Source organism: Canis aureus, chromosome 1 (genome assembly GCF_053574225.1).
Source record: "Canis aureus isolate CA01 chromosome 1, VMU_Caureus_v.1.0, whole genome shotgun sequence".
NCBI lineage: Eukaryota > Metazoa > Chordata > Mammalia > Carnivora > Canidae > Canis > Canis aureus.
In genome coordinates, this window is record NC_135611.1 from 89,796,721 (window position 1) to 89,822,870 (window position 26,150).

At 37.2% G+C, this 26,150-nt stretch overlaps 1 protein-coding gene across 12 annotated transcripts in view; it reads right to left on the reverse strand.

Annotated features, from left to right (window-relative positions):
* The window catches only part of LOC144319687 (zinc-regulated GTPase metalloprotein activator 1B), a 57,710-nt gene extending 33,244 nt beyond the window's left edge, over positions 1 to 24,466 (reverse strand). For 5 of the 12 annotated variants that reach the window (XM_077908197.1, XM_077908204.1, XM_077908171.1 and 2 more), the window contains exons 1-6: positions 24,219 to 24,466; positions 20,525 to 20,611; positions 17,886 to 17,982; positions 16,688 to 16,779; positions 14,852 to 14,932; positions 1,313 to 1,372 (exon numbers count right to left, since the gene is read on the reverse strand). In XM_077908197.1, coding sequence (XP_077764323.1) covers positions 1,313 to 1,372; positions 14,852 to 14,932; positions 16,688 to 16,779; positions 17,886 to 17,982; positions 20,525 to 20,611; positions 24,219 to 24,372 — 571 coding nt within the window. In that variant the 5' untranslated portion in view covers positions 24,373 to 24,466. Of the gene's footprint in view, positions 1 to 1,312; positions 1,373 to 14,847; positions 14,933 to 16,687; positions 16,780 to 17,885; positions 17,983 to 20,524; positions 20,612 to 24,098; positions 24,173 to 24,218 lie in introns of those variants that run through there. The other 7 variants (XM_077908252.1, XM_077908229.1, XM_077908213.1 and 4 more) reach the window with 3 other exon arrangements.
* Between the last annotated feature and the right edge of the window lie 1,684 nt (positions 24,467 to 26,150).

Here is a 26,150-nt window from a genome sequence, read left to right on the forward strand (position 1 = left end):
AATCACCTTTATACTTGAGAATGAAAATCACAACTAACCTATTTCAGTTGCCAAATGTTACTCAATAAAGTATTGACAAAGATGCAATTTAATTCAATTCCACCAATAAGTAAACACATTTCAAATGTGTACTGAGTGCTTAGCACCATGTTAAGGCATTATAGAGATTATAAAATATTTTTTAAATTAAATAAAGAAGAAAATAAGATTTCTTTGGCCTTTAAAAAGCTCACATTCCAAAATATGATGAGACAAATTCCATAATATAAAGTGGAATGTGATAAATTACACAAGATAGGTTATTTTTCCAGTTTTTATTCACATAATCAAAATCAAGACTTTTCTTAACATTTAAATTATTGCTTTTTAAATCTGAGATGTCTTTAGAGATCTTATTCTCAGTACTTTGCATTGAATCTCACACTAATATTTTCCATAACATGTACCTAAGTTTCCAAAAGGTCAATTTGTTTGGCAATCTCTGAATGTATAAGCTAAATAATTTTTTCAAATGGTAACAGCAGAATGAGTTTGACGATATCTAGGGAATTCAACCAACTACATGCTACACATATTAGCGCCAAATGACTGGGCACAGTCTTAAATTTCACTCTTTAGTCTAAGGAAGACCTGGTTTAAAGAAGGGAAAGGATGAGAGGGGCATAGTTACTTCATTCACAAAGTTTCTAATATGTCTTAAATGAAGTCTATGAATAAAATTGTCCAAAAGTTACAGCAAATAAAGTAAGGGGTGAGGGCTTTGCTTAATTCTTGAAATTGAAATGTAGAAATATGATTCTCATACTGTACATTTGCTAATATACTAAGTACATAAATCAAACAGAGGATAAAAGAAACCCACATCAGGGACAGCTGGGTGGCTCAGTGGTTGAGCATCTGCCTTTGGCTCAGGGCTTGATCCTGGGATCTAGGATCCAGTTCCACCATCAGGCTCCCTGCAGGGAGACAGCTTCTCCTTCTCCCTCTGCTTATGTCTCTGTTTCTCTCTGTGTGTCTCTCATGAATAAATAAATAAATCTCAAAAAAAAAAAAAAAACAAAACAAAACCCTACATCGTATTTTAAAAGGAAAATCCTAGTGAAAGCACTAATTGGGAGGTGACATTAAGATCCAGCATCTAGTTCTACCATTGTCTGAGGCTTTGTAATCTGTTATAAACAAAGGCTCACTTCATTATCAAACTAAACAAATTTAAAAGGAGTAACAATGCGAGGATTAAAATGTGAATGAAAAAAAAAATCTTAACTATAACACTGTACTTGAAAACAAAAATATTTGCTTTTTCACTTACCATCAAGATAAATATCAACCCCTAATTCAGCATCAACCCAAAACATAGAAGCTACAGCACCTGAAAAATATATATAATATTCATCAAATAAAAATATTTCTTTAAACTGAGGAAAAAAAACAAAACTGAGAAACATTATTCTGTCCATGCTGTTTTAATTTGTCCTAACAGAATTAGCAGGCGAACACATATACGAATTAAGTATGGCTTTCCAAACTTCTTTATGGAAATTACAATGATAGAATCCTTTACTCTTTATATTTTCTTCCTTTCTCCCTTTTCCTCAAAAAAAAAAAAAAAAAAAAAAAAAAAAAAAAAAAAAAAAGAAGGAAGAAGGAAGGAAGGAAAACAGATCAACTCTTATCACAAACCCAATACCAAGCTTCTATCAGTGCCATAATAATCTACCAACAGATATTACCAAATAATCTGGGTATTATATGTGCATATAGGACTTATTTTTATTTTTTCTCTCTCAAATTTAATAATCATACAGCTCACAAATAATGAATTATCTCTCTAAAGGAAAGCAAACCACAACATAGATAATTCTGAAGTCATTAGACAAAAAAAAAGAGAAAAGCTTTTAAGTTTTATAGAAGAAAAAAAGAAGAGAAAGAGGAGGTAAAATTATATAATCTACAGCATTACTAATAAAACCTCACACTATTCAATACTGATATAAAATTTGTGTCTGAGGAAAAATAATTTCTAAGTAAGAAATTAAACCTTGTTTTTGACAGAAATTGGTTTGGTGGCAAACCAGAAGCCCTGATCAGTATGCCCTATACAAGAGAAAGAAAACTGGCAGTAAAGAAAGTATTTGATTTTTCAAAGCATCACAGGTCCAGTTAGTGACAGGGCTGTCTAAAAGAATGAGGAGTAGGGAAAAACAAGGATAACTGAACTCATTCCAGTGTCTGAAGCTGTCCACCTACCCTGAAGAGATGTGGTCCCCCAAGCATCACTCTGTGTCAACAGTGAGAAATACCTGTCAGCTGTTTACAGTGATTACTCATGCAAGATATAGCAAGGGCCACAAGATCTAATGGTTTCCTGATACCTATTGATTTTTTCCCAAAAACTTAATAGTTTTCCAATTTGACTGAAATAGGATTTGTGAGTAACAGGGGCGAATCAATGCCTGTTCTTTTCAAGGAAATTACTTTACCATGACAATTATTTAGCTTAGAACTGGAGAGTGTCAGTCTCCTAAACGGGAAACAACTGAATTGCCAATAAGAATTTTCTTCACTTACTTGGCTAACAACATGATTTTAATTAATGGGGGAGAAAAACATAAATCTACACTGAGTATCATTACTCCAAACAAGAAGTCATTAAAAAAAAAAGGTCTTAATTTTTTTCACGCAGTAAAATTCCACATTGTTCATAAACATTTTTTTTTAACTCATGGATTACTATTCAGATAGCTTGTAAGTCCTACACAGTTAACATTCGTGTAGTATAAAGTTGAACTGCAAGAGTGTATGAGGGTTTTTTTTTTTCTTTTGTGGTGCATCTTTGGTAATACTTACCAAGCTACCCAAGAAAGAACTGTTTAAGATTTAGATGCAGGTGTTTAGCAAGAGGAGTAAAGATGAGAGAATAAGTTAAACAGTAGTTCCAAACCCAGGGTGATTTTTCTCCCCAGGGAATATCTGGCAATGCCTGAAGATATTTTTTTTTTTTAAAGATTCCATTCATCCATTCATGAAAGACAGAGAGAGACACAGAGAGAGAGAGGCAGAGACACAGGCAGAGGGAGAAGCAGGCTCCACGCAGGTGGGACTCGATCCTGGGTCTCCAGGATCATGCCCCAGGCCGAAGGCAGGCGCTAAACCGCTGAGCCACCTGGACTGCCCATGAAGATATTTTTAACTGTCTCAACTAGGGGAATGCTACTGGCATTTGTGGGTAGAAGCCAGGGATGCTGTTAAACATCCCACAATGCAAACAACAACAATAACCACAAAAACAAACAAAAACATCTACAATCCACAAGCCAATCCTCTATGAAAAAGAACTATCCAACCCAAAATGTCATTTGTGTCAAGGTTAAGAAACCTTGAGCTAGATTATAAAATCTCCCTATTCAAAACTGATTACAATAAAAATTTAAATAAAAATTTAAAAGCCAAATGTTATCAGCAACAACCAAATATACAACCTCTTGTAACAAATTTTGAAGAGTGATAGTCTCAATAAGAAACAGAAAGTCTCATGTGACTTCTGATAATTCTTAATTCTACCTCCACAAAGAAGTGGCTGTGGGGAAAGAGTTAATAAAATCCAAATACTTATCAGAAACAGCTTTCAAAAGAAGAGGAACTAAGCAAGGAATAAGTAATATGGGAAAAAGTCAAGCAAGGGTAAAAGTTTCTAACCATTTCCACATTTTTGGAGGAGGGGTCACTTCCTAGGGCTCAGAGCAAAATGAACTCAAGGGTTTGAAGCTTGAGGATGTATCCACACAAGATATGGAATTCATGAGTAGTTAGAGGAAAATCAGGAGGGGAACAGTTGGTACTTTAAGGGAGCAGAGCCTAAAAGTCAGATAGCCCATCTGGCTTCTCAGTTACCCTGCTTCTTTGTGTCCCTTCCCCTGCTCCCTGCAATATTCAGCATTCAAATTGAGGCCCAAGAGAAAAATAAGTTTAGGTAAGATGGGTACGATATTAAAAATAATTCTTCAACACCATATATAAGTAAGCCGATGTTCTCTGAGCCTCCTACATCAAGCACCAACATGCTGAAAAAACAATGAACCTATATAACAACTTAGAAGAAACAAAAAAGATAAAAGGAAAAAGTTGAAGAAATGAATAAGGCATATAAATGGCAAAGAACTCATTCTGGAAGGAAACAACCCAGGAAGCCAAAGAAAATTCTCAAAGGCCAATTCATAATAAAGAACTTAAAAACAAAACAATCAATTAAAAACAAACTCTAAGGGGCAAGATAAAGTAGAATAATATGAAATGGTAGTTTGTGCTAAAGAAATAAACATACAGCCAACAAACATATCATTACTTAACAAATACTTTTAAAACATCAAGGAACAGAACAGAAACTGGTAAAAACAAAATTACTGACAAAGAGGACCAATCTGAGATGATTAAAGTAAATGCAGAAGCAAAAGACAAAACAAGTAGAAGATAGAAGGTATGGAGAACAAGATAATATTCAGTAGGAAAACTGGTACCATAAAATATAGGACCCAATAATTGGACAAAAAAATCTTCATGGTAATAAATAAGTAAAATGTCCCTCAATGAAGAAACCTACAGATTAAAGAGCACAGTGTAAAGAAAAAAATAATTATGAGTGACACATAGATGTACCTTGGTTATATTACTGACCTCCAAATATAAAGGAAAAAACTGTCAGGCATTTTGGATGACAAAGCAGGTCACTTTTAAGAAGGCAGAAAAAAAAATCAGACTTTTCTACAGTAGCATTCCTTGCCCCAATATAATAATGACCACAAAATTCTAATACAAGTGCTCCCTAAGGATATCACCTCCTGCCGAGTTGTTTTTCAACAATGAAAACATCAGGCAGACATACTCAAAGCATTAGAGGAAACAACAGCATTAAAGCTCAAAAAATATATCACTCACATATCCTTCCTAATGAATAAAAAAGGAAATCCTGCCAATCAAAAAATACAAAATCAAGGAGCAGGAGCAATATTTGCCATGTTCTTAGAGAAGGAACCTGTGATCTGGAAATTTTATACCTAGTCATCCTTCAAGTATAAAAACAAAAGACAAGCATTCTCAAGCAAGTATGCAAGAACTCAAGCAAGAGGGGTGCCTGGTTGGTGCCTGGGTGCTTATCTGCCCAACTCTGGGCTTCAGCTCAGGTTGTGATCATGACACCGAGCCCCATGTCAGGCTCTGTGCTCAGCAAGGAGTCTGCTTGGAATCTTCTCTCCCTCTCCCTCTGGCCCTGCTCCTGACTCTGTCTCTCTCTCAAATGAATAAACTTTTAAAAAATATTTATTTATGAGAAAGACACAGAGAGAGGCAGAGACACAGGCAGAGGGAGAAGCAGGCTCCCAATGCGGGACTCAATCCTGTGACTCCAGGATCATACCCTGAGCCAAAGGCAGATGCTCAACCACTGAACCACCCAGGCGTCCCTCAAATGAATAAATCTTTTAAAAAATTAAAAAGAACTCAAGGAACATGCCATCTATAGCTTGAAGCAATTACCTAACCCTGAAATACACTCAATCAAGAGATTCATCAACTCAGGAATGGAGAAGCCACAGTACTGAGGTGATGAGGACTAAAACGGTTTAAAACAGAACTAAACGAAGTGTGAGAGAATATAGATGTTAGAAATCTTAAAAACAGGGGTGCCTGGGTAGATCAGTTGGTTAAGCATTTGCATTCAGCTCAGGTCATGATCCTGGGGTCCTGGGACTGAGCCCTACATCCAGCACCCCGCTCAGTGGGGGTGTCTGCTTTTCCCTCTCCTCCCCACTCATGTTATCTCTTGCTACCTCTCTCTCAAATAAAAAAATAAAGTCCTTTAAAAAAAAAATCTTAACAACACAGCATAGAATAAATCCACCAAAACCAGGAGATGGGAATAAGCACAAGTATTCACTCCTTACTCCTTTATATCAGGGAGTCAAAAAATACTCTGAACTGACACATAGAATTCAAAAAACAGGGATCCCTGGGTGGCGCAGCGGTTTGGTGCCTGCCTTTGGCCCAGGGCGCGATCCTGGAGACCCGGGATCGAATCCCACGTCGGGCTCCCGGTGCATGGAGCCTGCTTCTCCCTCTGCCTGTGTCTCTGCCTCTCTCTCTCTCTCTCTGTGACTATCATAAATAAATAAAAATTAAAAAAAAATTTAAGAATTCAAAAAACAACTTGTCCCATTTGTTTATGTTCTTTATAAACCTTTTTTCCCCTTAACTCATATCCCTTCCAGTGAAAAACATTTTTCTGATATTCAGGGTTCCTTCATTTCTCTCAAGTTCTCTTTTTTCAATTACATATTTTTTTTTTTTTGCTTTTGCCTACCTTTTATTGAGCAATTTATTAGATAGTTCATTCTAGTGATACTAACAGTTGATTTGTGAAGTACCTAATATGTGTTGGCTAACATTAGGTGGTTCACATATACAAAAGACATTTTTTTTAAAGGACTTTATTTTATTAAATCATAAGAGAGAGAGAGAGAGAGAGAGAGAGAGAGAGAGGCACAGGCATAGGCAGAGGGAGAAGCAGGCTCCATGCAGAGAACCCAATGTGGGATTCGATCCTGGGTCTCCAGGATCAGACCCTGGACTGAAGGCGGCGCTAAACTGCTGAGCCACCTGGGCTCCCCTCAAGACATTTTTAATTAAGGTAAAATGGTAGAATTTAGTTTCAGGTGGATGGCATAATGACTCAGTATTTGTATGCAGTTCAGTATTTGTATGCATTACAAAGTGATCACCACAGTAATTCTAGTTACCATCCAACACCATATAACTGACTCCCTTCATCCGCTTCAGCCCTCTAACCCCTTTCCCTCTGATAACCATCAATTTGTTCCCTGTATCTGAGTTTTGTTTCTTAGGTTCCACAGATAAGTGAAATCGAATGTATTTCCCATAGCATAATACCCTCAAAGTCCATCCCTGTTGCTGCAAATGGCAAGGCCGTTGTCTATATATCTATATCTATATCTATCTATATCTGTCTATATCTATCTATCTATCTATCTAATCACATCATCTTTATTCATCCATTGACAGACACATTGTTTCCACATCTTGGCTATTGTAAATAATGCTGCAATGAACATAAGAGTGCAAATACCTTTTCAAATTAGTGTTTTCATTTTCTTAAAAAGAAAAAAAAAAAAAACACCGACAAGTGAAACAGCTGATCACATGATAGTTCTATTTTTAATGTTCTGAGGAATCACCATACTGTTTTTCTATACCGGTTGCACCAATTTGCATTCCCACCAATAGTGTAGAAGGGTTCCCTTTTCTTTTTTTAAAAAAATTTTATTTATGTATTTATGTATTTATTTATTTATTTATTTAGAGAGAGAGAGAGGACACAGGCAGAGGGAGAAGCAGGCTCCATGAAGGGAGCCCGACGTGGGACTCGATCCCAGGTCTCCAGGATCACACCCTGGGCTGCAGGCGGCGCTAAACCGCTGCACCACCGGGGCTGCCCAGGGTTCCCTCTTCTATGCATCCTCGCCAACACTTATTTCTTGTTGATTTGATTCTAATAGGTATGCAGTTGTATCATATTGTGGTTTTGACTTGCATTTCCCTGAAAATTAGTTGAGCATCTTCTCATGTGCTTGTTGCCCATTTGTATACATTCTTTGGAAAAATGTTTGTTTAGATCCTCTGCCTTCTTTTCAATATGTTTGTTTTTGTTTTTTTTTTTTTTGCTATTGAGTTTATACATTTCGGATATTAACCTCTTATCAGATATAGGATTTGTACATATTTTCTCCCGTCAGTAGATTGCCTTTTCATTTTATTGATGGTTTCCTTTGCTGTGCAGATGCCTTTTAGTTTGATATAGTCCCACTTACTGATTTTGCTTTTGTTGCCTTTGCTTTTGGAGATAGATCCAAAAATTCAATGCCAAGACTGATGTCAAGGAGCTAACCACCTGTTCTCTTCTAGGAATTTTATGGTTTCAGGCTTTACATTCAAATATTTTACCGATTACAAGTTAATTTTTGTATATATAGTTTCATTCTTTTCATTTAGGTGTAGTTTTCCCATTACCATTTATTGAAGGGACAGTCTTTTCTTCCTTGTATATTCTTGCCTCCTTTGTCATAGATTAATTGGCCAGAAAAGTGTGGGTTTATATATGGGTTCTCTATTCTGTTTCATTGATCTGTGTCTGTTTTTATGCCATTACCATACCGTTTTCATACTACAGCTTTGCAGTATAGTTTGAAGTCTGGACTATGATATCTTCCATTTGGTCTTCTTTCTAAAGACTGCTTGGGCTATTCAGAATCTTCTGATTCTACACAAACCTTAGAATTATTTGCTCTAGGAGTGCCTGGGTTGTCTCAGTTGGTAGACAATGTGACTCTTGATCTCAGGGTTGTACATTCAAGTCCCCTGTTGGGTATAGATTACTTTTTAAAAATCTTTGAAGAAATTATTTGTTCTAGTTTTGTGAAAAATAGCATTGAAATTCTGATAGAGGGACACCTGGGTGGCTCAGTGGTTGACCATCTGCCTTTGGCTCAGGCCATGATCCTGGGGTCTGGGATTGAGTCTCATATCGGGCTCTTTGCAGGGAACCTGCTTCTCTCTATGTATGTCTCTGCCTCTTTGTCTCTCATGGATAAATAAAATCTTAAAAAAAATAAAATAAAAAATTAAATATAATTCTGAGTTTACACTGAACATGTATATTGCATTGGGTACTATGGACATTTTAACAGTATTAGTTCTCCCAGACAAGAGCATAGAATAACTTCCCATTTATTTGTGACTTAACTTCTTTCATCAGTATCCTACAGTTTTCAATGTACAGGTCTTTCACCTCCTTGGTTAAATGTATTTCTAGGTATTTTATCCTATTTGATACACATTGCTTTGTTAGGCTTATGACAAGGATTTCCTAATTTCTGACAGTTTCATTATTTGTGCATAGAAACACAACACATAAGTGTATACCAATTTTGTATACAGCAATATGAATGAGTTTATTTATTATTTATTTATTTATTTATTTATTTATTTATTTATTTTTGGTGGGGTTTTTCAGGTCTTCCATATATAGTATTATGTCATCTGCAAGTAGCAATAGTTTTATTTCTTCAAATTTCGATGCTTTTATCTTTTTCTTGTGTTACTGCTGTGGGTAGGACTTCCAACACTATATTGAATAGAACAGGCAAGAGTGGGCATTCTTATTTTGTTCATGATCTTAGAGGGAAAGCTTCCCGCTTGACACCATTGAGTATGAGTCTGTTATATATAGCCCTTATTATATTGAAGTACATTCCCTCTATACCCACTGTTTTTATCATAAATGGACACCAAATTTTATCAAAGGCTTCTCCCCACTTGAGATGATCACATGACTGTTACTCATTTTGTTATAGGGTGTATCACACTGATCTGCAGATGTTAAACCATCCTTGCATTCCAGGAATAAATCCCACTGATCATGGGGTGTGATCCTTTTAAGGCATTGTCCAATTCAGTTTGCTAATATTTTGTTGAGAATTTTTACATCTGTGTTCATCAAGGATACAAGCCTGTAATTTTTTTGTGTGGTGTCCTTCTCAGAGTAATGCTGGCCTCATGAGTTTGGAAGCTTTCCCTTCTCTTCAATATTTTGGAATAGTTTGAGAATAGGTATTATTCCTTTTTTATATATGTGGTAGAATTCCCCCATGAAGACATCTGGTCCTGGACTTGTTTGCTGGGAGGTTTTTGATTAGAGATTACATCTCCTTACTAGTAATGCATCTATTCAGATTTTCTACTTCTTCATGGAAGACTGGAAGTCTTTTTTTTTTTTTTTTAAAGACTTTATCCATTTATCACACACACACACACACACACACACACACACACACACAGAGGCAGAGGGAGAAGCGGGCTCCATGCAAGGAGCCCAACGCGGGACTTAATCCCAGGACTCCAGGACCACACCAGGCCGAAGATGGCACTAAACTGCCGAGCCACCCAGGCTGCCCGAAGATTGGAAGTCTTGAAAGACTGTATATTACTAGGAATTAACCCACTTCATTAGCATAATAGTCTATTTGATCCTTGATTTCTGTGGTATGTTAACTTCTTTCATTTCTGAAAATAATCAGCTCTTACTTTCATTGATCTTTTCTATAGTTTTTTAGTCTCATTTATTTCTGCTCTGAATCTTTTATTATTTCTTTCCTTCTAACTGTGGCATTTATCTGTTGTTTTTCTAATTCCTTTAGGTAGAGTTATCTTTTTGTGCACTTCACTCTTAGAACTGCTTTTGCTGCATCCTATAGATTTTGGAATGCTATATTTCCATTTATGTCAAGGCATTTTTAATTTCCTGTCTGATTTCTTCACTGACCCATTGATTATAACAGTTGTATGTTATTTAATTTTCACATATTTATGATTTTTCCAGTTTTCTTTGTGTAATTGGTTTGTTTCATACCACTATCGTTATAGAAGATACTTGATATGATTTCAATCTTCTTAAGTTTACTGAGACTTGTTTTGTGATCTAACGTGTGACCTATCCTGAAGGCCTACCCATATGCAGAGAAGAATGTGTATTCTGTGGCTTTTAGATAATATACTTTGTATACAATTCACCCCTGAAAAATCTAAGAGTTAGGGCACTGACCTCCTGTGCAGTCAAAAATCCATATATCACCTTTGTGTTCCTAAAAACTTAACTATTAAGAGCCTATCACTGACTAGAAGCCATACTGATACTATAGTTGATTAATACATATTTTGTAGGTTATACTATATATCATATTCTTATAAAAAACTAGAGAAAATGTTATTAAGAAAATCATAAGGAACAGAAAATACATGTACAGTATTATATTGTAAAAAATCTGTATATAAGTGGACCCACTCACACAGGTCAAACTCACTGTTCAAGAGTTACCTGTATACCTAATGAGTCCACCTGGCCTCATGTTGTTTTAAGGCTGATATGTTATCGGTTTTCTATCTGGATAACCTATTCATTGATATAAGTGGAGTATTAAAGTCTTCTATTATTGTACTGCTGTCCATTTTTCCCTTTAAGTCTGTCAATATCTGATTTATTTAGGAATTCCTATGCATATTTTAGTCTCTGTGCCATTAGATCTGAAGTGAATCTCTTATGGGCAAATATATAAATGAGCCTTTTTAAAAAAAATCTATTCAATTACTGTAGGTCTTTTTAATTCAATTAGCCAACATATAATAGTATATCGTTACATCTTTTGATTGGAGATTGTGCCCATTTACATTTAAGCAATTATTGATAGGTACGTACTTCTTGCCATTCTGTTCATTATTTTCTGGTTGTTTTTGTAGTTCCTCTGTTCTTTTTTTCTTTTCTTTTCCCTTGTGGTTTGATGCCTTTCTTTAGTTTAATGTTTAGAATCTTTTCTCATTATCTTTTCTACGTCTACCATAAGTTTTTGCTTTGTAGTTACCATGAGGTTCACAGCTAACAACCTACTTACACACACACCCACACACATTTATATTTATATACTTATATTTATACTTATATATTTAGGTATATATTTACACATACTTACATATTAAATACAAGCCTATTTCAAGTTGATAGCAACTTAAATCTGAATGTATTATAGAAACTCTACATTTCTGTTCCCCACCACATTTTGTTTTTATGACATATTTTACATCATCTTACTTTGTGCATACCAAATTGTTGTAGACAAGTTTGCCACTTGTCTTTTAACCTTCATTGTAGGGTTGTTTTTTTTTTGAGATTTTATTTATGAGAGACACAAAGAGAAAGGGAGAAACAGAGGGAGAAGCAGGTTCTCTATGGGGAGCCCAATGTGGGACTCAATCCCAGGACCCCGGTATCACGACCTGAGCCAAAGGCAGATGCTCAACCAACTAAGCCACCCACACGTTCCCCTATAGTAGGTTTATAATTGGTTAATCCACTACCTTTGTTATATATTTGCCCTTACGAGTGAGATTTTTACTTTCCCACGTTTTGTTATTAGTATCTTTCCTTTTCAGCTTAACCAAGTCCCTTTAACATTTCTTGTAAGGCTAGGGTAGTGGTGAACTCCTTTAGCTTTTGCTTGTCTAGTAAACTCTTCTCCAATACTGGCAGGTAGAATATTCTTAGTTGGAAGTTTTTTTTCCTTTCAGCACCTCAAATCTATCATGCCACTCCCTTCCAGCCTGTAAAGCTTCATCTGAAGTATCAGTTGATAGTGACTTGGGTATTCCCCTGTACTTTACAAGTTGTTTTTCTCTTATTGCTTTTAAGATCCCCTCTTTAATTCTGACATTGTAATTATTATGTCTCTTGATGTGGATGTCTTTAAGTTCATCTTATTTGGAATTCTGTGCTTCTAAGATCTAGATGTCAGTTTTCTTCCCTGGATTAGGGAAGTCTTCTGCCTCTCATCTTCTTTTCCGCTGGGATCCCTGTAATGTGAATGTTATTCCATTTGACATTGTCCCATAGGTTCCTTAAGCTGTCTTCATCAATACTGTTGTTGCTGTTTTATTTGGCTGAGTTCCATTGCCCTGCCCCCAGGTCACTGATCTATTCTTCTGCTTCATTTATTCTGATGCTGAACATTTCTAGTACATTTTTCAGTTCAGTTACTTTATTCTTCAGCTCTGTGACTTGTATTTGGTACTTCCTTATATTTACTAACCCTTTGTTGAAGTCTCACTGTGTTCAACTATTCTTCTGACTCTGGTAAACATCTTTATAACCATTACCTTGAACCTTTTATCAGGTAGATTAATTATCTCTACTTCATTAAGGTCTTCTTTCTGAGGTTTTGTCTCCTTTGTTTGGAAAATATTCCTGTGTCATTTTCCTTGACTCTCTGTTTCTATGTATTAAGCAAAGGTTATCTCTCCCACTTTTGAAGAAGTAGGCTTATATAGGTGAATAAATCTTATTATTCATCTTGCCTTAACTCTTGGTTGTCTGAAACTTTGGGATTACCTAATTAGCCTGAATTATTCTTGATAGATCCCATTTGGTGAGAGTGTGTCAAGCCCTGCCAGTGTTCCAAAGGGAGATCTCAGCACCTAGTTTCAGGCTGACTGAAAGTTCCACAGGAAGGAGCTCTTGGAGTAGGCAAATATATGGCCCTGGGGCACCATAACTGTAAACCCTGCTGATCTCCAGCCCAAGAGATCTAGAGGGGTCTCCTGAACTCCAGCTGCAAAAATCAGGGCTTCAGACAAGTGTATAAACTTTTTGGAAGTATTAGCAAGCTGTGTTGAGGCCAAAGGAGAGATCAAAGATGGTGTTGTCTCCTTGCCTACCTTGCAAGAGCACCTCTGAAGCCTATCCCTTAGGCTGGAGCTCCAGGACAAGGAGATGGGCCTTTATCACAGGTAGGCTAGTGGTGTATTTCAGCCTGCTGTCTCTGTAGTACCTTGGGTATGGTAGCCTTCCCCAAACTACCTTCCTATTACAGCTCCATGGGGCACAGAAATTCAAGCCAGTCTGGCCACCAGGGACAGTTGGTTAACGGGCATTCCCTCTGTGGACTGCACTCAAAGGCGGGCTTTAGCAAAGCTGAAAGAGTACTGGGGGTGGGGCACATCCATGGCTTTAGGGACGCAGGAGAACAATTTGGTCAGGATACTCTCAAAGCTTTAGTGAGGCAGGGGGATGGCTGGGGATGGGGCACACACTCATGGCTTTAGGGAGACTGTGTCCACCATGACTGACTACAATAGCAAAGTGGAAGGAGAGCACAAAAATGGTTCTCACAAGTACCTCTGTCCCAACTGGTCCCAACTATTCCAGCAAACACTTCAGAATTAGCAAATGAATCTTCACATATAAATCACTTCACACTAGTCACTTTTCAAACCACTGCCTTTGCACTGGATTCCAAGGTGAGTGTGCTTACATGTGAACCCCTCAAAAGGAGTATCTCAGATTCCCCAGAGCCCCCAAGGTCTACTGTACACAAGCCCCTTTGGTTTCCAAATCCATCTAGGGGGCCTTGTCTCTCCAGTGTAGACTCCAAGGACTGGCATACCCAAAGTGGGGTATAAACCTGTCCCTCCTCATGTCAAGAAAGACTCCAGACCTGTAAGTTCCCTACTGTGAGTTGCTGCATGAGGGGTGAAGTTTTGGCAAGATCACGCCTCCATCTCCAACTCTCCTATCCATTTCAATGTGGCCCTTCCATTCCTTGTTGTAGAAGGAGCTGTTCAGCTAGTTTTCAGATCTTTCTGAATAGAAATTATTTCTTAAGTAGCTGCAGATCTGGTGTGTCTATGAAAAGAGGTAAGTTCAGGGTGTTCCTAAGCTGCCATCTTGAACTGCCTCCAAGTGCTATTTAAGATTGAAGTAAAACTAAATTAATAATTATTAAGAGTAGCACAAACAACACAATCACATTTTTATAAAATTATTTCTGTATGTTTATACAGCTTTCAGAAGCACACAGAGCAGGGCTTCCCAAATTTATGAATGTATAAGAATCCCCTGAAGGGCTTATTAAAATAGATTGCTGGGCCCCACTCTTACAGATTCTGATTCATAGATTTGGGATTGGGGCCCAAGAATCTGCATTTTCCCAAGCTTCCAGCAGAGACTGATGCTGTCATTCAACAAGTAGCACTGGAATAAAATCCCTGGAATAAAATCAACCTACTTTGTATTTCATGATAGTGAGATATAGTGTGATTGATTTTTAACTTTCATCTCTGCATTTTCTTAGGTATTGGGTAAATCTTTTTTATAATGAATGTCCATTTTTACCCAAACAATAAAATCATTACTCTAAAGAAAGTTAAAAGCAAGAAACATTAACCTGTTCATACCTACAATTTGTATAAAAGCTTTCACTGAGATCTTTAACTTTTCTTTCTCTCTCTGAAGAGCTGAACCATGTTTTATCAAACTCACCTACAAAAGAAAAGTTAGAAGAGTTTTTCTGTATAAAGTGGCTACCATGAATGAAACTGATTATTTGCTATTTCAAAAAGGAGACATACAGTATATTTCCCCATCTTACCAGGTTAATGTTCAACATCAATGTTAAATAGTTCAAGTCCTATTATTAGATCTATTGGAAATGTATGAAAATGTATGTAATATGGTCTAGTTCGGGACCAAAACAGCCCAAATCAATACTATTTTGAAAACACAGGGACAGGGACACCTGGGTGGCTCAGCAGTTCGGCGTCTGTCTGCCTTTGGTTCAGGGCATGATCCCAGTAGCCTGGGATCATCAAGTCCTGTGTCGTGCTCCCTGCAGAGCCTGCTTCTCCCTCTGCCTATGTCTCTCTCTCTCATGAATAAATAAAATCTTTAAAAAAAAAAGAAAAGAAAACATAAGGACAATGCTACTATTTTAAGTACAATAACCACTGATTACATTTGGACCTTTCAGGTACTTTAGTATGTTTTAAGCAGTTATGACCCCTAAAAAATTATTCATAAACACTACTTTTAAAATAGTTTTATGGCCCAATGCCATTAACTAAAAAAAAAAAAAAAAAAAAAAGGTACGCTTAGGACTTACAAAATGAACACATGAACACTAAGCAAACTAGGAATAATCTGTCAACTAAAAGACATTTGGGTAAGAAGGAAACAAATCAATTGTTAAAACAGTAAAACAGTCAGCTTTGGGGGCATCTGAAGTACCTGCATTCAACTTGGTTCATGATCCCAGATTCCTGGGATCAAGTCCCAACCAGGCACCCTGCTTGATGGGGAGCCTGCTTCTCCCTTTACTCCTCACTCCTGCTTGTGTGCTCTTTCTCTCTCTCTCTCTCTCCTCAAATAAATATCTTTAAAAAACAAACACGGTTTAACTTTGTGTAGCTTTCAATAGAGAAGTTTACATGAAATTCTATTCAGAGATAAAAACTCATGGATAATCATTAATTCCACACTCAGGACAAAGGCCCAATAGGCTTAATTTAATTGTGTACCTAATGACAGTATTTACAAATAAAATTATTTCAACTTTAGTAATAGAAAAACAAGATGCTAGCAATTGATTGAAAAAGTAAGCAATGCTGGGATTAAAGTCCAAAAGCCCTTAAATATCTTTAAATGACCCTCTGAGAAAGCTGGATTAGAAAGTAATCAGAAATAAGATCTCTGTAGAGTACATAACCAATCAAATATAGAAGTAAACTTAGAAGTAGACTGTCTTGGGACGCCTGGGTGGCTCAGTGGTTGAGCATCTGCCTTTGGCTCAGGGCATGATCCCGGAGTTCCGGGATGGAGTCCAACATTAGGCTCTTTGCATGGAGCCTGCTTCTCTTCCCTGTGCTGTGTCTCTGCCTCTGTGTCTCTCATGAATAAATAAATAAACTCTTAAAAAAAAAAAAAAAAAGAAAGAATGTCCTTATTTTTCCTAAATCTCCATACTTTTAACAATTTGTGTTCCTACCATTGATCTTAAATCAATCAATTGAACTTCAATCCTATAATCAAGTTAAAAGTACCAACTACTCTAATCATGATTTACCTGCAAAACAAAAACAAAAACAAAAAAACCCACAATCCGGTATTTTCCCTGTTTTAAACAACAACAAAAAGTGTTTAGTCTGGAGTACAGGTTTAATGCTTAATTTACATATTTCTCTAATACATTTAAAAATGTTTTAAAACTATATTCTGGTTATTAATAATGTCATTTCTTACCAGGATCTGCTAACCCAGTGGTCTCTAATAGTATGTAATCAAATTTCCCCTTCTTCTGCATCAAATTCTCAATAGCTCTAAGGCCATTGTCCCTGGAGAATACCAAAATATAAAATACAGCTGATTACCTGAATATTTTTAAATGATCATTATAAACATTTTAAAGTGTATATATAGCAACCTGAGACGAAAATATCTTTAGCCGTGTAAAAATTTAACTTATTCCCAAACTTCTAACACCATGTCCATCAATATTTACCAATGGTGGAGAAAAACAGAGACATATATACTGACAAGTAAAATAAATCAGATACATGAAGAGTTAATACTTTAATTTTATTAAAACTAAAAGCAGAAGAAACTTTAATAACCCTGACTAAAATAAAAATCTATTTTCATAGCATTACGTAAGAAAACACTGAACATCCAAAACAATGATAAAATTTATGAATTACAGTGGTTTAATATAACATCTAAAGGGACATGATCATTACTCTTCAATTTGGTTCTGAATAAGGGTACCAGACTTTAATTTCCCTTTTTTCTTAGAATATCAACAGTGCAAGAAAATACTTACTGGATTTCATTTTGGTTGTTCAAGAAAATCTGTCATGATTTTAACTTTGTTAATATATTTGACTCAAAGTCAAATACCTAAGTTGTAAACGACATAGAAAAAATTTAATTCACTAAAATATACAAAATTAACTGCACAGGTATTAATTTTCCTAATTTACTCAACAAATATTTGAGTAAATATGTATGTCAAGTCCTTTTCTAAGATCTATGGTATGTTAGTGAAAAAAACAGACACTGTCCTTGGAAACAACCATCACTGGTAGAACACGGCATAAGCCTTTGGACCTTTTGGATGGTCATTTATTTTTATTTTTAGAAGTTGAATCCTTGGAAATTAGACCAATGACTCATTCAATGTAGAATAATAATTTTTGTATACATGAAATGTGACTAGAAACTAGAAACTCAATAAAAGGACCAAAGCATTAGAGCAGACAAGAAAATAAGTAAGATAGCAAGAAACACTTTAATACATCCTAATGTTATTTTCTATGTGAAAATACAAAGAAGCAAACTGTGAAATTCAGTTACAAGAGAAAATAAGAGCTGTAAATATAATCAATATAATCAATAAACACTTATAACAAACCAATAAGCACACAGTAAACCCATTCCTCACTTTACTGAACAGCAGAGGCAACCGTTTCTAAGTTCCAGCCATTCTTCATAGAGCTCTCCGCCTTGGCTGACAGCTAAGGATTTCTCCACTGCACTTCCTGTAATTAACAAGAAACACTCTTTATTTTATTTTTTTAGATTTTATTTATTTATTCATGAGAGACACAGAGAGAAAGAGGCAGAGACACAGGCAGAGGGAGAAGCAGGCTCCATGCAGGGAGCCCGACGTGGGACCCAAGCCTGGGACTCCAGGACCACGCCCTGGGCCGAAGGCAGGCAGTAAACCGCTGAGCCATCCAGGGATCCCAAGAAACACTCTTTAGATTTTTTGTTGGCTAGTGAACTCTTTAGATTATGTTCACTAGCCAACAAAAACAAAGATGAGACTATCAATAGCACAGATTTCAAATCATTTTATACATTTATAACAATACATTCTGTTTGCGCAGCCTCAATATTTTAAACTATACTATTCTAGATTACTTTAGCTTTTACGTTTTTAAGAGGATTTAAGTCCCTAAAAAGGCAAATCCAAAATCAATGACTCAAACTTACTTCTTCAGGCCTCTCGCTTGCTCACTCCTATATCCTAATACAGTACCTATTTCAAAAGCACTCCTTTTTGTCCATGGCCAACATTTAGTACATTTAATATATTGATTTTTGTATGCCCTTAATGCTCTTAGAAGATTGCCTTATCTATTTTTTACTTTCCATCTTCCTCTAAATTGTTTTTGTTTGTATTAGAGTACTCAATATTCCCAGTATGAGTAAAAACTCTAGTTCATTTTAAGAAAGTTTGTCTGGCCAGGGTATCAATGTGCTCATTTAAAAACTAAATTTTTAAACTGAAGTTTTCTTAGCAATGTTTACTTAAGAAATAATATATACTTGAAATTCTGAGATACTTGCTATCATACAAGAATAATTTTAAGTATCTTACTTTTCCTCCAATAAAGAAAGGAAGAATTCTAAATCCAGTAAAGCAAATGGCCAAAAAAGAAAACTGAATAATTTTTCATTTATATAGTTTCTGTTTATAGTTCAGTTAGGCAAGGATAAAGAGCTTTGAAAGGGACTGCTACAGAATTCAGGGTATAAAAGATATGAATAAAATGCAAAGGAAAGTATTTTAAATGCTGTAAAGGACAAAATTACACAAATGATCAGGAAAAAATGAAGAAAAGAGTAACAAAAAATGTGATCAGTGTCCAACAGATGTTAATAAGAAGCTAGAGTAAAAGACAGATTTAAAAAAATCTTAGCATTTTTATTTTAACAGGGCTTTTCACTTTAGTTTATTAAAATGAGAAATCAAGTTTAACAGGTCTCCCTTCTTCATAAAACCTAGCTCCATTATTCATTTAATACTGAGAAAATAGCATACTATAAAAAATAGTTCAACATATTTTTTGGTTAAAAGCAAGCTTTAAAGTTCACTTGTAAGAAGAAAGACTTCTAAAAGTAATCTAAGAATTGTGTCTAACACTGCTGTGTAGATATTAAAGCACAGTTCAATATTAAAAACAAAACAAAAAAATGATGGGACGTCTGGGTGGCCAGTGGTTGAGCATCCGCCTTCGGCTCAGGGCATGATCCCTGGGTCCTGGGATCGAGTCCCACATAGGGCTCCTGGCACGGAGCCTGCTTCTCCCTCTGCCTCTGTGTCTCTCATGAATAAATGAATAAAATCTTTAAAAAATAAAACAAAACAAAAACCCCCCCAAAAATGGAATTTTAAATGCATATATTTCCACAGACAACTGCCGGGGCTTAAGGATGGAAACCATATATTTAACTTATTTTTAAAATCTTCAGTTTTAGGGCAGCCCAGGTGGCTCAGCAGTTTAGTATCTCCTTCGGCCCAGAACATGATCCTGGAGACCCGGAATCGAGTCCCACGTCAGGCTCCCTGCATGGGGCCTGCTTCTCCCTCTGCCTGTGTCTCTGCCTCTTTTTCTGTGTCTCTCATGAATAAATAAAATCTTTAAAAAATCTTCAGTTTTAAATGCTTTGCAAATAATAAACATCCAACAAGGTAAACTTATAAAAACCGAAGCATTTTTAAATATTTTTCAGAAGTTACAAGTGAACAATATATAATCAGTACAAAAGTACACAGAAAGTGCCTGAAATAACTTTCTTTCATATGTTTCCATTTTTACTTCTGGAGTTCTTTCATGTAAAAATCTAATTTATTCTGTTGCTATGAATTCCAAAGTTACATAAAATTTTATAAAAACTATCTGGGGGATCGGATCCCTGGGTGGCTCAGCAGTTTAGCATGAGCCCCTGGCCCAGGGCGTGATCCTTGGAGTCCTTGGGATTGAGTCCCACGTCAGGCTCCTTGCATGGAGCCTGCTTCTTCCTCTGCCTGTGTCTCTGCCTCTGTGTCTCTCTATCTGTGTCTCTCATGAATAAATCAATAAAATCTTAAAAAAAAAAAAAAAAAAAAAACTACTTGATTTCAGTACCTCCAATCTCTACAAAATAAGGCTTGACAGAAACTAATCTAATTTTCCCAAAACCATCTGCATCAATGTGTTCACATTATAATACTTTGTATTTTCATCAATTCAATTAGGGGGATAAGCTACCCTACAAATTCTTACAGCATGGCATTCATTGAATTTTACTTACCTTCCCCAAATTCATTTAGAATAACCGCCACTCTCTTACTATGTTGCTCTGTCAAGATATAGTTCAGAAGTGTTGTCTTTCCAGCACCTATAAAATGTATTTAAATAACATTCAAAGGCTAATTTTAAAGGCACATACACAAAAAAGTCCTAATATTTTTATAATTTTGTTTTTAAAAATTTCTGTGCTATTTTTAAAATATTTAACTATGGTATAGAAGATTCCAGAGGAAAAGATTAAAGTATCTTTTGCAAACTACTAAAAAAGCTTTATACTGATTAAATCTTATATTTACGAATATTCCTACAACTTGGATCACAGCTTTCTTCAACCTCATATAACAAAAATTTGCCTTCTACACAATTTATGATATATTTAACACTAAGGCATCTAAACTTTCTATTGAGTGAGGAATTATTGAAATAATGGCTTCTTGGTAATAAAGTACTGAGGTACTTTATTTATTGTAAAGTAAACTTACTTTATTTAAATTATTCATATACTTTATTTAAAATATTTAGGCACTTTTACATGATGACAATGTTTCTTAACTAAATATATACGGTTTATTTCCCTAACATTTACATATAAAGCCCTATTTTTTATTTCAGTATCTGTCATTAAACAGACACAAATTCAAACTGACCACAGGGCTACTTTCAGTATGCTAACAGTAACCTGTAAGAAAATATGATATATACAGCTGACCCTCGAACAATTAACTGTGTGGGTCATGGGTCCACTTACATTTGGATTTTTCTTTTCTGTAAATATGGTACAGTACTTTATTTTCTCCCCCTTATGATTTTTCTTCATAACTTTTCTCTAGCTTACTTTACTATACAAATACAGTATGTAATACATGTACAAAATATGTGTTAATTGGCTTTATATTATCACTAAAGCTTCTGATCAACAGTAGGTTATTGGTAGTTTTTTGGGGTTTATATGCAGGTTTTCAACTGTGCAAGATGTTGGCACTCCTAACCCCACACTGTTCAAGGGTCAACTGTATCTGTCTACCTATCCATAAAACACACGCAAAATAGGAGAATGAATGTAGAAAACGTTAATGTACAGAATATTCAGTACTTAGGAAAATAAATTCATAAAGCTACACTAACTTTATCCAGTAGGTGGCATGTTAAACCTAGTATGTTCAGCTCAAGTAGAAGAAAAACATTTATCTTGAGAACAACTATACACAGCAAAGTTCAAAGACGGGGAAAAAAATTGCACCGTAGTGTAGTTCAATTGTATGAATACATCATTTATTTACTTTTCTGCTGGTGGGCATTTGTGTTCTCTCCAGCATTTTATTCTCCTCAACAGTACTGCTAAGAACTTTTCCATGTAAGCTCATAGGTCTCTCCTGAAGGACATACAAGATTTCTACCATACAACTAGGAGGGATTTAATGATCATTAGGGTATTTTTTTTTTAAGATTTTATTTATTTATTCATGAGAGACACAGAGAGAGAGAGAGAGAGGGGCAGAGACACAGGCAGAGGGAGAAGCAGGCTCCATGCGGGGAGCCTGACATGGGACTCGATCCCAGGTCTCCAGGATCACACCCCAGGCTGCAGGCAGCACTAAACCACTGCGCCACCAGGGCTGCCTGATCATTAGGGTATTAATATCTTCTACATTTCTAGGCCATATTCCTTAAAAGGCTGTTGAAGGGATGAAAGGCTTGTGTTTAGAGCGCTTCTAAAAGCTCAACATCACAAAAGTGTGAAGTATATAGTGAAAGGGACAGAGCTGGAGGAGACAGGGCACTGAGGAAATTCTTAGAAACCAGATGGAGCGTGAGACAGAGACCCTGAACATGACTGACGCCATGAAAATGGAGAGGAAGAGGTGGAGTTAAGAGATTGTCTAATAGAATTACTAAGACTTAAAACAGAAGACTTTAAGGCACAGTTGGTGCATTCAAAAGTCTACTCTGGGCCAGATTTTATGCTAGGCTTTGGTGAAAAATGCACAAAACAGAGACAAACTGTCTCTACTTTCTTTCTTTCTTTCTTTCTTTTTTTTTTTCTGTCTCTACTTTCATGATGCTTACAAAAGACTGAGTGCATGATGGAAGTTAATTCAGATCAATCAAGAGGCAATTATGCCACAGAATTATAGAGTGGATAGGAGATGTACAAGATGTCATGGAGCACCTAGGAGGGAGGTCTACACAGAGGAGTAACAAAATAGAAAAGTATTCCAGGGCCTAACATACTTGGCACCTTTTATGAGTAAGTTGTTTAATGTGTCTGGATCACAGTTTTGAAGCCTAGAAAGGCTGTCAAGAGCCAGATCATAAAGGACCTTCTGATTCGTGTTTAGGAATTTGAACTGTAGCCCAAATGGAAACCACTGAATGGTGTGACACAATCAGTTGACATTTACAAAGATCATTAAGGCTAAAATACAAAGAATGTATTAAAGGGAAGAATTACACAAGGGTAATTAGAACATTTTTAGAATATTCCAGGTGGTTGGAATCGCAGGAGCAGAAGGACTGGAGGGTTAGGTAACATTTCAAGTTCTGGACCCGCTGAGTTTGAGATGTCTGTGGGACACCAGAATAGAAACTACCTGTGTGTAAAGTTAAAAGGATGAAGTTAAAAACAGGTGGGAGAAATTTTTTAAAAGAAAAGCCAGAGAAGTGGGTGGAAATTTCAGAAGAAAAATGTGATGGAAGCCGATAGAACAATGTTTCAAAAGAGAGAAAAAGATCAGGAATAAGTAGAGAAACTATATTCCCCCATATTCAGCAACAAGGTTGTTGGCAAAAGCTCTCATTCCTAACCTTCAGGCCATTACCTCCAATGCTCTACCGACCTAGGAATTAGAAAAATGGGAAAAGCCAAACTGAACCACACGGTCTTGGACTTAACAGAGCAGCTTCTGAATAATAGTGGGGAAACATCAAAAATAAATTCCTTTAAAAATTAGTCCGGGGGCATCTGGGTGGCTCAGTGGTTGAGCATCTGCCTTCTGCTCAGGGCGTGATCCCACGGTCCTGGGATCGAGTCCCGCACCCGGTTCCCCACAGAGAGCCTGCTTCTCCCTCTGCCTATGGCTCTGCCTCTCTCTTTCTCATGAATAAATAAATAAAATCTTTACTTAAAAAATAAAGAGTCCTCTCCCCGAAGAGCTGGAAGAGACCGGCCCATGGGGAAGGAAGGGGAATCTACCAGAGGAAGCCCGTTGTGGGTGGCGCACTGTGCAGACAGGGCACCCTGTAAAGATAACAGACTTGTAGGGGAGGTGTTTCCCGCTCTCTCATTTAGGAGAGGAGAAAACCAACTCAAACAGGTGACGGAGAGGACTTCCACTTTCCAAGGAGGCTCCCGAGCTTCCGGAAGGTAACTAAGATAGCCAGGGAGAGGTCAGGCGGGAGAGGGGCGGGTCCAGGCCTCTAAGCGCAGAGCCACAACTAGGGTCACGATGCGAAGTTAGCTTTCCACCTCCCTTGACAAAGGTGCATCTAACGCAAAGGGGGCAGGGGGCTTGGGCATCCGTAAGCCCCGAGATGAAACGCCACCCAAACCGGGGAGCGAGCGACCCAGCCCCTACCTCAGATACATCTGCTGTGGGCCAGAAGGCCCAGATGCCTAAGGTGAAGAGGCACCGGCAGCCCCCAAACGCCCAGGATACCAGCGTTCACGGCATTTTCTGACCGGGATGGTTAGTTACCTAAATACCCGGTGATGATTGTGACTGGGATCTTAGCGCCGGGGCCAGACTTTTCCTCCTCCTCTCTTAGCTTCGTCTCAATGGGGACCAATTCCGGGCAGTCCTCCTCCGCCGGCTCCTCTTCCTCATCCACAGCACCCACAGCCGGGAACATCCCCGCCAAGCGCACAGCACGCCTCTCCGCGACCAGGACGCCGACAACGCGGCTGCGCACGCCGGAAGCGCCACGCCGGGCGCGCTTGACGTCATCACGCTGCGACGCGCGGCGCCTCGCGATCCCGCCCCGATTACCTGAGGCCCGCCGAGGCCCGCCTCCTCGCCTCTTAGCCACGCCCCCCGGAGGCGCTGGACACACCCCCTGGGCGTGTCCTCCGAACCTGAGCGCAGCGGGCGGAGCTGTTAGGACTCCAGTCCTGATGCTGTCGCGGTGCGCAGTCCCGCTGCTACCTGCTGCGTGGGCAGCCTGACCTAAACAATCCCCGTGGAGAACAGACTTTATTAATGTGATTTTTTTTTTTTTAGTGTCATTATAAAACTTTTTTTAGGGACGCCTGGGTGGCTCAGCGGTTGAGCATCTGCTTTTGGCTCAAGTCCTGGTCCTGGGGTCATGGGATCGAGTCCCGCATCAGGCTTCCCCTCTGCCTATGTCTCTGTCTCTTTGTGTCTCTCATAAAAAAAAAAATAAAATATTTTTAAAAAATAAATAAAATTAAAGACTTTTTTTAATCCATAGGGAAAAGAATGGGAAACTATAACACTATTAATTGTAATTTTTCTACCTCCTCAAGGAATAAGCAGCAAAACTTTTTTTCTTTATTATAACTACATATTTTACATGGATATCCAAATTTTTACAATGTACGTGTATTACTTTTATTTATTTTTCTTTCTCATTTTTTTAATTTGGGCTCAAGTAACCTATGTTCATTTATCATATTCATTGGTTCATGACATTCTCATCATTAACCTGTAGGTAGCCCTCTTTTATATTTATAAGTTTATAGTGAACTCCTTTGACCTCATCCCTAGCCCAAGAACATTACCAGTAAGGTTTGTTTGTTTGTTTTTTTAAGATTTCAAAAAAAAAAGATTTTATTTATTCATGAGAGACACAGAGAGAGAGAGAGTCAGACACATAGGCAGAGGGAGAAGCAGGCTCCATGCAGGGAGCCCGATGTGAGACTTGATCCCAGACCCCAGAATCACACCCTGAGCCACCCTAGGCATACCACATTACCAAAGAGTTATAAGTACCAATGGGGGCCAGTATCCTATTCCAACTCTCTGCCTCTCCCCTAAGATAATAACCATTATCCTGAATTGTTTTGGGGTGACTGATCATTCCCTCCTTTCATTTTAGTTTTATTAAACATTTATATATATATGACAATATGTTTTTTAATTTTGCTTGTCTTTGAACTTCATTAAAAGAGTGTCATATAATATGTAATCTCCTGAGTTTACCTATGTTTTCAACTTCTTTGTTGTATTATATTCTGTTTTGCAATTTCTTCACTCATTTCCTGTCAATTATTTCCAGGTTTTGCTGGAAATAATTCAGTGACCTTTCTGCACTGCATTACTGCCTGAACAGAAGCTGTTAACAGCTCTAACCACTTTCCCTTACACATTTCTCAGACACATGCTTGAAGATTCCCTTATGTAGCTCTGAAAGAATGTTATATCAACATCTCTTATCTCACCGAGAGCAAACTGTGCCCAACAAGGCCCAGCGAAGTCAAGGTGAGTAACGCTATATAGTCTTGGTCTGAGCAAAAAGAGTTTTACATGGTCCAATGGTCAAAAGTTAAAGGCACTCCACGTGTTCATCACCCGATGAATGAATAAACAAAATGTGATACATCCATACAATGAAAAATTATCTCACAACAAACAAGAATGAAGTACCTGCTATAAGATGAATGAACCTCA